The 12,605-nt window shown below is 35.9% G+C and overlaps 1 protein-coding gene across 7 annotated transcripts in view; it reads right to left on the bottom strand.

Moving 5' to 3' along the window:
- LOC129780098 (dopamine D2-like receptor) overlaps positions 1 to 12,605 on the bottom strand; it is a 542,669-nt gene that overhangs the window by 64,153 nt on the left and 465,911 nt on the right. For all 7 annotated transcript variants that reach the window (XM_055788028.1, XM_055788030.1, XM_055788031.1 and 4 more), the window contains exon 5: positions 6,459 to 6,711. In XM_055788028.1, coding sequence (XP_055644003.1) covers positions 6,459 to 6,711 — 253 coding nt within the window. The remainder of the gene's footprint in view (positions 1 to 6,458; positions 6,712 to 12,605) is intronic.

Below are 12,605 nucleotides of genomic sequence, written 5' to 3'. Positions count from 1 at the left end.
TCTGTGGTGGGATCAAGATTGCACAGATCTTTATAAAGAAAAATCAAATGCGTTCAAGGATTGGCGTAAATCGGGTTCCTACGAACGTTACGACAATTACATTTATCTGGAGCGTAAATTCAAAAGCTTCATAAAAGCCAAAAAAGAGGTTATTGGCGTAATTTTGTGAATGGGCTTTCCCGAGAGTCTTTTTTGAGCACTCTTTGTAGAGTTGCCAGACAAATGAGAAATTCATCTCATTCAAATGTACAACTTGAATATTCTGAAAGGTGGATCTATGACTTTGTCAAGAAGATATGCCCGGATTCAGCCCCCGCTCCACCTCCCTTCCTGGAGACATCTGATGATATTGCGCCTCCATTCAGTATGGCTGAATTTTCGCTTGCACTTCTGTAATGTAACAATTCGGCTCCGGGGTCAGATAGGATCAAATTCAACTTATTGAAAAACCTTCCTGATAATGTGAAGAAACGTTTGTTAAAATTGTTCAATGTTTTTCTTGAGCAGAACGTTGTTCCGCATGAGTGGCGACAGATTAAAGTTATAGCTATTCTGAAACCTGCGTCTGATTATAACTCTTATAGACCAACAGCAATTCTTTCTTGCATTCGCAAATTATTAGAGAAAATGATTGTAAGTCGCTTAGACAGCTGGATAGAATCCAACAACCTTCTCTCATCTTCGCAGTTCGGGTTTCGTAGAGGCAAAGGAATTAATGATTGTCTTGCTCTGTTTTCATCAGAGGTTGACATCGCCTTGTGTAAAAAGCAACAAATGGCATCAGTGTTCCTAGACATCAAGGGTGCCATTGATTCAGTTTCCATTGAGGTTCTTATTGAAAAACTTCATCTAAATGGGTTTTCTCCAAAATTAAATAGTTTTCTGTTTAACCTAATGCGTGAAAAACATATGAGTTCTTCCAATGGTTCTTCGTCAGTTTTACGAATTAGCTACATGGGTCTCCCTCAAGGCTCATGACATAGTCCAATCCTTTACAACTTTTATGTGAATGACATCGATGTTTGTTTATCAGGTAACTGTACTTTGAGACAATATGCAGATGATTGTGTAGTGTCGGTAATGGGCAAAGACAGTATTGATCTGTATAATCCCTTTCAGATTTCTCTTGATAATTTGGTTGATTGGGCTTGTAAATTGGGTTTTGAGTTATCTACTGAAAAGTCAGAGATGGTTGTGTTTTCAAGAAAACACCATCCTGCTCAACTGCAACTTAAACTTTTGGGCTCTCTTTGTCATTCAAGTATTTAGTAGTTGTGTTTGACTCCAGAGGCACATGGGGTAAAAACATAGACTACTTGAAACAAAAATGTCAGAAACGAATAAATTTTCTTCGATCCATAACAGGGACTTGGTGGGGGCCCATCCTGACGACTTAATCAGGTTGTATAAAACAACCGTTCTATCTGTTATGGAGTATGGAAGTTTTTGCTTCAGATCCGCTGCCCGTACTCATATCCTGCAACTGGAGAGAATTCAATATCGCTGTTTGCGTATTGCTCTAGGATGTATGCAGTCAACACATACAATGAGCCTAGGAATCATGGTATCCTTCCTCTTTCTGTGCGCTTTTTCGAGTTATCATTCCGTTTTTGGTACGTTGTGAAATACTCAATCCGATAGTGATAGCAAACTCATGAATTTCTGACCCTGGAAAGCCCATCTGCTTTATCTGGTTTCCAATCCATTTCTTCAATTTTGTTCAATCCTTCTATTAATTTTGACTTGACAATGAAAGTTTATGTTAATGGTATTTCAGGTGATCTCCGCCAAATAGTTATGCCTGCAATATTCTTGTCAAGATATAAACATATTGACTCAACCAAAACTTTTTTTTACTGATGGATCCAGTCTTCATGGTTCCACAGGCTTTGGGGTATTTAATATTAACTTCTCCACATTCCGTAAGCTTAGTTTACCCTGTTCGGTGTTTGTTGCGGAATTGGCTGCAATATACACTGCTTTACAATATATTCAGTCCTTGTCACCCGAACATTTTTGCATTTTTTCTGATAGTCTCAGCTCTTTAGAGGCACTTCGTTCGGTAAGGTCTAGATATTCTTCGTATTTCTTGTCTGGAATCCAACAGCTTTTAAGTGTTTTGATGAGTAGTTCATTTAATATCACTTTTGTATAGATTCCCTCTCATTGTTCGATACCAGGAAATGAAAAAGCAGATTCTCTAGCTAAGAAGGGCGCTATGGATGGAGTCTTATTTCATAGGCCCATTACTTTTGATGAATATTTCAATACTCCTCGTGAACGTGCACATGAATCTTGGCAGACAAGTTGGAATGGAAGTGATAAAGGTCGGTGGCTGTATTCTATCATTCCTAAAGTTTCCCTCAAATCATGGTTCAAAGGATATAATTATTCTCATGATTTCATACGGAAAGTGTGCAGACTCATGTCTAATAATTATTCCTCAAATGCACATCTTTTTCGAATAAATATTATTGATAGTAACTTATGTGTTTGTGGTATAGGTTATCACGACATTGATCACATTGTGTGGTATTGCTCTGAATTTCAAAATAACAGGTTATCTATAATAGAAAATTTCTGCGAAAAGGGAATGTTTCGATCCGCGACGTTCTGGCTACACGTAATCTCGATGCTATTTCGTTGATATATCATTTCCTCAAGTCCATATACTTTCAAGTATGAGTATGTGTGTATTTTCTGTTATTTTTAATTATCGTTTACATCACCAACTTTTTTGTTTTTTGTTATTGATACTTTTATTATTTACCAATAATCTATGGTTTTAATGTTTTCATTTTTCTCCAACTATTTCCCTCAGAACTTAAAAATATTCAGATTCACGCAATCGCACGCAATCTTCAAGGAGGTGGTTATCTCTATCAAAAATCCACAAGAAGAAGCCTCAAATATTATTTTATTATGAATTGTTATATAATTATTTATATTGTATCATTTCTTGAAAAAACTATTGGGTTTTTATGCCTTTTTGAGAAAGAACATTTGCATAGGTCTACTCACAAGGGCTTTTCCCTATTCATAAACACATTGATGCTTAACGTTGCTGAGCCAGTTGAAAATAAATGAAATAAAAAAAAATACATTACATCTATATAAAAAACTAAAATTATTTTTAAGAAAAAAAGAAACTTTATCCCTTAATTTTTTTTTGTAATTGATGAAAGTGTGGTGGGACTTTATTTAGCCCACCATGCAAGCTAGCGAGTAAGAAATAAAAGCAGGTTTTTAATTCATTATTTAAGTTTATAATGAAAACTATAATTTTAGTTTTAAAATATGTATTTTTTTACTCTTCTGATTCAAGATGAACAAAAATAACCTGGATTTTGAAGAAATACCTTCAGATGACAATTCTATAATTGATTCTGAATCTGACGAGGAAGAATTGCTTACCTCAATGAAAAAACGAATTCGACTACTTTCTTCCTTAGATGAATCTGAAAGTAGTGAAATAGAAGAAAATGCACCAGTTCACAACAGAAAAACATTTGCCGAAAAGTCTCCAAAATGGAGTTATAACGGAAACACAACACCAGCGGGATCATTTTCTTCAAATGTTGGGCCGACTCAAGATATTGCAAACCTGCAAGATCCAACACCTTATGACGGGATTTGCCAATTTATAACTGACGAAGTTATTGACTCCATCGTTTTTCAAACCAATTCATATGCAGAACAAGAAATTCGTGCATTTATTGGTATAAAGTTTCTAATGAGAAAAAATCCACTCCTCAGTTATAAAGACGCTTGGAGCACTATACCTTATATACGCAATGAATACATATGTCAATTAATGACTGTAAATTGTTTCGGTTGGCTTCTAAAGGCGGGTTTACATTAGGGAGATCTATAGCTATAGATGGATTTATTCACGTGAATATAGGTGTAAACGGGTGAGAATAAATATGATACACTTATTCGAGGTATATATAACTTGAATAAATTCAGCATATGTAAACGCTTGTGAATTTCTCACTGATGAGAAATCACTAAAGTTGGATGCAGTTCTACTTCAGGTGAATAAATTCACCGAAAATATGAATATATTCATTATAGAAGTTCACGCTAGTGTAAACAGTTGATGCGATTTCTATAAATCTCATCATATTTCTTCACATGAATATATCACTAGTCTAAACCCACCCTAAGACACATTCATATAAATGATATTATGTTGATTCCACAGAGAGCCGTCAATTATGACAAACTCTATAAAATTCATCCATTGTTGAAAAAAAGATACAAGAAAATTTCGTGAAGAATTTTAATCCAAGTCAAAGTCTCGCGATTGATGAATCGATGATAAAATTTGAGGGGCGTAGTTCTATGAAACAATATCTCCCGAATAAACCAATCAGAAGAGGATACAAATTATGGATTCTAGCAGATAATTCAGGTTATTGCTACAAATTTAATTTTAACTCTGGAAAAATTGAAAATGAAGTAACGAAAAACCTTGGTGAGAAAATTGTGACTACTCTTACTTCAGACTTGGTTGGAAAAGAACATATTATTTATTTTGATAGTTATTTTACCAGTATAAATTTATTAGTGGACTTGAAATCGAAACAAATCAATGCTTGCGGTGTAATTAATAAAACGAGAAAAAAATTGCCTAAGTTTAGTAAAACTATCAAACATCGTGGAGAATATGAATCATTAGTAAGTGATACGGGAATAATTGCCACTAAATGGGTTGACAATAAAGAAGTAATCATTGTTTCAAATTTTCACAATCCAGTTCAATACTCCATAGTACAGAGGAAAAATCGTCGGGGAATAAGAATACCCATTACTTGTCCTTCATTGATTGCGGATTATAATAATAATATGAATGCCGTTGATAAATTCAATCAATTGATGTCTAGTTACAGTCTTGATCGCCGCAGTAGAAAATGTTGGCATCGTATTATTGAAAGCTTGAGCTACATCAAGAAAAAGCGCTGAGCAGTATCCGTGGCCTTCATATACTTTACGAATTTCTTCTATCAATCGGTGCACTTGTTCCATAGTGCCATGTTTTGCTCGGAATCCGAATTGATGATTCGGAATTAATATTTATATATTTTTGTATTTTTATATCATTGTATATCTTTATCAATAAAAACACACCAATTTATTTCAATTTTGAATGGTATAAAATTTCTGTTCAACAAGGGTATTTTTATTTTCTAATACTCTGTGCCTCAAAGGGTTAAAAAGCGAGTGAACAATTCTAGGATAGGCTGTTAATACTTTGCTATTTTTTCCTCTCTAGATCGTACCTACTCATACAGAGTTCAGTTTTGACTTTTTTTTCACTCAAAAACAGTTTGTTGGCCTTATAATTTAAAATAAGGAACAAATCAGGTAATAATTCATTCGAACAGATTGAACACCTTCACTGAATTGCCAACACCTGGCAGAATTCATCGTCAAACAAGACACCAACAGTTTTACGCCGCAGTTTGTTCAATAAAGTGTGTGCAAAAACACAACACAGGCTAAAACGTGATTGAAGAAATTTTTGTCCTTCCAAGACATATAAAAATCGGTGCACATAGTAAATGCGTATTGACTCGAAACATGATTCGTTGGACCCAAATAAAATCTACTAGCAAATAAAAACAGCAACTTCATGCAGTGGGGCCCAAGTTCGATACAAGCGATGAAATAATGCCATTGCATGATACCTATCGCATAGAATCTCATTACAACCATAGTAGATTATACAATTCTGATTCTTTTTCGGTCTGCCTTATTCCACATCAGGTTCCGTTTGCCTAATGTGAAGGAAGTTGATTGCCCCATCGTTCGTTGCCTGGTACAGCATTATTATGCATACTTCGGAGCATCGTTTATAAGGCGAGGTTGCCCGACGATAACGACGACGATGATGATGATAGTTTATGAATAATAAAAATTCAATTTTAATATCCACCGTTCATGTCATGTATAACCCAAACTCCAACCACCTTCACAAACACATATGTGAGCATGCCACCCACATTGTGGGGGTTTTGGGGTAAAGCAGCGATATTCTTTATCCGCTCGGTTACGCCCCCCTCATGGTGGCAACTATTCAGCTACTCTCACGGATTTAGCCCGGCATTACTCGGTAGCAAAATAGAATTTGCAATTTTAAACAAACTATTTCAATGGTTTCCTCTACATTAGGATCATGAATATAAATTCGTGGAAAATCTCATTGTTTGTCTGTGTCTGCTGATGTTATTTCGCGATGCTGAAATAATAAACAATCCATCCTTGCCGGAAAATTTCGCAACTGTCTCTCCTGAATTGCGTCCGACCCCGCGGGCCAAATTGGATTTTGTATCACGATTGGCACTCCGAACAAACAAGTGCATTCCGTGATACACGAGAGCGCAAACAGTCGTGCACCCCCCAATGAGCTCATGCATAATGAATCATGTGCGGTTCCATCCGCTCCGACTTACCTTAAAAATATTCCAGTATAAAAACACCATTATGATACACGGTATATAAAAACTACTTAGCGACGAGTACACTATAAAATCACTATTGTAGAAAACGCACAGATCGGGAACCCGATCGGGCGTATTGTTTAGTCCTAACACGATCGGCGAGCCGATCGCCGCCGAGATGGCCCACACGAGCAGTATCGTCAGGCAGACGCGCCGGCTGTTTTTGTGCTTCGCGTACTTGATTGGCTGCGTCACGGCGATATATCTGGAACGAAATGAGATACAGAAGGGAATGGCATTAAAAATACAACTTCATATATCTTAATTCCTATTTCGTATTGCCTTTCAAGAAGCACTTTATTCACTCTGGTTTATTATATTGCTTATTTTACGCTCAATAAAATAGATCTTCTCCTTCGTGCACGCCCCTTTCCCTTCACTTCCAATCGTTTCATAAAGGGTGTGTCACATCAAATTGCATCACGGAAAAAACACTGTAGAAATTTTATTTTAAGGAATTATATCTTCAGCTTTCGCTTATAATCAGATAAGAGTTTATAGATCACGTTGGCCATGCTTCACTGTCAATTTTTCGTAAATTTGGAAAAATGTCGTCGAACGAAAAAGAGCGTCGTGAATTAATCCTGCGCACTCATTTCGAGAATCCGGAGTTGTCACATCGGGACATCGGTAAGATGCTGAGAATCGTCCAATCCACGGTCAGCAGAGTACTAAAACGATACTTCGAGAACCTAACCATCGACCGGAAGGTGAAGAACGGCAAAAATGGATGCTCCGTCAGTGAAAAAGATCACAAGCGCGTAGTTAGGCAGTTTAGACGTGATCCGAGAAGTTCGGTCCGGGATGTCGCCAATAAGCTGAATTTGTCAAGTTCATTCGTCCAGCGGACCAAGCAGCGGGAGGGCCTGCGTACACACAAGGTTCAGAAGGCTCCTAACCGCGACGAAAGGCAAAACATGGTGGGGAAGACGCGAGCCCGGAAGCTGTACACCGAAATGCTGACGAAGCTGCATTGCCTGGTAATGGACGACGAAACCTACGTCAAAGCGGACTTTCGTCAGCTGCCGGGCCTGTTGTTCATCTCCGCAGAGGACAAATTCAGCGTTCCGGAGGAGATTCGCAAGCAGAAACTATCCAAGTTTGCCAAAAAGTACATGGTGTGGCAAGCGATCTGCTCTTGCGGAAAGCGGAGCGCCCCCTTCGTGATGACCGGCACGTTAAACGGGCAGGTTTACCTTAAGGAGTGCCTACAGAAGCGCTTACTACCATTATTGAAGCAGCACGAGAGCCCGACCATCTTCTGGCCGGATCTCGCTTCGTGCCACTATTCAAAGGACGTGTTGGAGTGGTACGAAGCCAACGGGGTCACCTTCGTGCCAATGGAAATGAACCCGCCAAACGCGCCGGAGCTTCGCCCAATTGGGAAATATTGGGCGATTATGAAGCAGGCCCTCCGGAAGAACCCAAAAATTGTCAAATCGGAGGCGGACTTCAAGAGAAAATGGATTTCTGTTCAAAAAAAAAAACTACAACCTGACGTTGTACAGAACCTTATGGACGGGGTAAAGAGGAAGGTGCGAGCATACGGGCTTGGGCTCGAAGTATGAATAAAAAGAAAATGCCAAAAGTTGTTTAATAGTTTTTATTTTACTGTCTAAAATTTTCAAAAGGATCGGTCTACTGGGCGAATTTCTACAGCGTTTTTTCCGTGATGCAATTTGATGTGACACACCCTTTAGTTGAATGAAATGTATAAATTAATGTTGGTGGCGTGGAATATTTATTGAATATAATGCATAAGATCATTTCCGGACTGTTCTTATTTGATTTCAGTTCCTTTTGTAACTGGATTGAACGGATCCATATATTAACTCTTTGCGATCGTATTGAATTTGGTCATGGGTATCGTACTGGTCGGAATTACTTTTTCTTGAAAAAGCAGTGATACATGCAAGATTATGAAAAATAATTTTTTTTTATTGTTTTTGTGAACTATGTATAAGTATTAACTTAACAATGTATTTTAATGTGTTGTTTTTGTATGAAAATTATAGTTTGTAATTCGTCTTCATGTGAAATCTTTCTTTTTTTCTACATAGATTTCTACAACAGTCTCCAAAAGTAAATCATATGAAGTATAATCAATACATAATTTTATTTTTATCATCCATGAATATGAGACACTTTTGCCATTGATGCAATAAATGTGTAATTAATGCCAACAATGTGTATCTGAAAAGATCACCACTTTTCACTTTTAACAAGCAAAGATTTTTTTACATGAGATTATTCAGAAGACCCTTATGCAAACAATTATTCTGCTCTTTATAAATTCAAATAACATGAGTTCTGATACTTATGAACAATCTTCTCCATCACACCAAAGTGTTACAATGGCTAAATTCTGCTGTTATGATTTTTGTCCCACATTCCTATGCACTGTGCGTTGTCTTGTGCGGGTGACTACTTTGTTTGATCCTGGATACTGAATATCTATTTCACATAGGAGCACCGTATTGATTCGTGAACAGGTTCATTAGACATCAAGCTTCGTTTAGGAAAAGCATAAACTGATACTTGGTTGAGTAAAATATAGAACTAGCATGGTTTCTTGCTGTGGTGGCCGAGAGCTGACAAACGACCACAAAGAGTTAACTATTCGTCGATATATTCGTCGTTAGATTCATACGTTCAAAATCAAAATATGAATGTTTGACTTTCGTATAGTTATTCGCTAAATATAATGGTCACACATATACGCACTTTTGAAAGAATTTCACTTGTGGAAGAATGGTAAACAGTAAACTAAAAACTAATCGGTGGCTTATGGTAATTTTTACCAGTTACAGCTTCGGGGATATTTTTTTTTATAATGGACAATATCTACAAGAAAACAAGAAAAAGAAAAGGAAGTTCCTAGAAATCTTTTTATATAATCTTTTATGCCCCATCTAAAAATAGGCATTAATTCTTAGTTTACCAAGAATACAGAGACAAAGAATATTAGAAATACGCAAACTTTATATTCCTGTGCTCCCTTGGCCGAGTGGTTAGCGTCATAACTAACATGCCGGGTGTTCGGGTTCGATTCCCGTTCTGGTCGGGGGAATTTTTCTTCAAAGAAATTTCCTCTGACTTGCACTGTGATTACGCGTATTCTAGAGCTTGCCACTCAGAATGCATTCAAGGCGTGTTATTTGGCATAGAAATCTCAACTAAGTACAAATAAAAATGACGCAAGTAATACTACGTTGAGACGGCGAAGTTCCTCTAGGAACGTTAGTGCCATTGAAGAAGAAGAAGAAACTTTATATTCCAAAACCTTTATCATCTGGTAATCAACTAGAATACGTTATACATTCTTCTCTTTGATAAAAAAAAAACAACAAAAAAACACGCAACAACTGCATGAAATGTAAAAAATATGTTTGCTTCGAGCATGCAGTTATGCTATGTTCCGATTCTTACTCCAATGAAACCACAATCGATTAATACGTTTTTATGTTATTTTATAGCTCTTTATACTTATATGAATTATATTCAGTTGCTTACTTTTAATTTATAACAGTGAAAAATTCGAATTTCGTTATTTGTGTTGAAGTATCAAAAAATTACTCTGTTTTGATGAGGCTGAATTAGATGACTATTAAAACATAATAAAGACGAAGAAAACATATTTTTTGGAGTTTTTTCATTCAAATCTACCCTCTTCTTCAAATAAATTCCAATAAAGCATACCTAAATATGCAAGCCTAAAATACGCAATGGCAACATTACATTCGATCTGTGACACCGTGCGCGAATATACGTGTTATGATTTTGCACGCGAGTACAGGAGGGTTAACGAATCTTAATGTCTGGTAATCCTGCTCACGAGTTAATATGGGGCTTCTATGAATAATGGATAACGGTACTCAGTATAAACAAAAGATTATTAGTGTGGGAACATAAGAGGATAGTCACGATGCTGAATAGCTACGATACATCGGACACAATAGCTACAGTGAAAAGAAATAAACGTGGCGGCACCGTTAGTAATCCAAATTTTATTTTAAACTACGAGGGGAGGATCACAAAAATTTGTACGAAAGTTGGTGGAATGACTTAGGTTCATTGTCTCTATTCGAGAAAATTTCAGCGGTAGGCTGGTTCGTCAGACTTCGTCAGCTTATTCTCGTGTGATATATACGAAGGAGGGTAACGAATTATAAAAAACACAATAAAACACATTGTTCAGAAGATGCACATTTCAAATTCACTAGAAAAACAGATCTTATTTAGATTTCATAAACTCACATGATACATGCAGTGATATATGCTTTTTCAAAGGGAAATTAATTCCGACCAGTAGTATAAAAATTTAATACGACCGCAAAGGGTTAAGCCACTTTGCAGATTTGAATACTTAACAAAAATAAACTACATTGTTTGAAAATACCTGAGAAGTATATTTTAATCGTAGCATCTTTGTGTATAAATTCTTGCGTTTGACACGCTTTGGACATGTTTCTAAATAAAAAAAAATTGCAGGACATATCAATCGCGATAATTTACACACAAAAATGTAAACACACAAACATGTAAAGCATTAGTAGTAAATTTTCAAAGGAAACATTAAAAAGTTGTTGATAAAAAAAACTCTTTCTCTGTAGCAGTACCCTTCTTTTGATATGTGGATGACTTGTTGGTAGTTGTATGGGCTATTTATATATTTTTTTCTTAATTAAAAAAATATATATATTTTTGAGAAATAATAATTGCAATTTTCAAAATAATTTATTTCACGAATTTTTATTTTTTATGTTATTTGTTTTTTTTTAATAAAAACCTCAACAATTTCCTATATTTCGTTGTCTGACCACACCTTCTCAGGTCTTACAGTTTTGTGTTGAATTTTTTCGTACAAAAGTTGGGAAAAACTTTAAAATTTCCAAAAATTTCTGACTCAAAACTTATAAGATCTACGAAGGTTTGGCCTGAGAACGAACTATAGGAATATGCTTAAGTTTTCATATCAAAATATAGAACTTTTTTCATTACTCTGAAAATAATATGAATAGCCCATACATACATACAGTGACGTCTCGGTTATATGACTGGGCGTTTTTATCACGTCTCGTTTTTATCACTCTCGAATTTGTCACTGAAAATGTTTCGCTTTAATCACGTTTTTCGAAAAATCAGAAATTATATGAATAGTTCAATCTGCCGTTAAACTATTGAACAAAAAATAAAATTTAATCAACAAAAATTTTTTGAGCATTCATGCCACCTATCTTGATTGGCCGTATTCATGGAAAAATTTCTTACTGGTGGATTTGTAGCGCATACCCCATATTTCTTTAAAAGCTTGATATCATATTATTTTCACAAGCTCAGAATCAAAAACTATGAATAATTCTGAGAAACTTTCTCTTCGATTGTGTGAATCGAAATGCACGACCTATGCCGTTTCCCAGTTTGATCCGTGGAAGAGACAGTTATAATTTTTTTTGTAGTAGATTCATTCTTGTGTAGTGATAATAAGGCGATATAAGCTCATGAAAAAAAACACAAATCACAAATCGCTCAACAATTCGGGGTGCACCGTACGACAATCACAAGAATGCTCAAATAGAAGGATTAATTTGTGAAACTGTATGTATTAACTATTAGCACTATAAGAAAATTTAAATATGCTGCTGAAGGTAGAATTGTTTTAATGTTTAAGTTAATTGATGGTAGATATTCTATACTTAATTCAATGGAAAATACAACAAGCTAGAAACGGCTGTGGTGGATGATAGTATCTGCGTCGTTTGAGTTCAGCGATTATAGCGTCTTCATTTTAAAGTTTGTGTAATAAATAATTTCAAAGAACATTTATCTCAATTACTTGAAGACTTATGATTCGACCGTTGACCAAGTATATAATTGCAACGAATCTGCCTTGCTTTTCAAAACGATTACCAGATAAACGTTAACTCATTTGGAGAAAAAAAGGCGTCGCATAAATCAAAGCCGACAAAAATCGGATAATTTTCATGTTACAGTTTTTCTGGTACCCATAAACATCCATTGATGATTATTGGCAAATCGAAGAACCCTCGTTGTTTCGAAGCGGAAACTATCTCTTGAATGCTTCTGAAATCAGTTTGT

The sequence above is a fragment of the Toxorhynchites rutilus genome, chromosome 3 (genome assembly GCF_029784135.1).
Source record: "Toxorhynchites rutilus septentrionalis strain SRP chromosome 3, ASM2978413v1, whole genome shotgun sequence".
Taxonomy (NCBI): Eukaryota; Metazoa; Arthropoda; class Insecta; order Diptera; family Culicidae; genus Toxorhynchites; species Toxorhynchites rutilus.
Note: the sequence above shows the minus strand (reverse complement) of the source record. Positions and strands in the feature narration are given on the sequence as shown.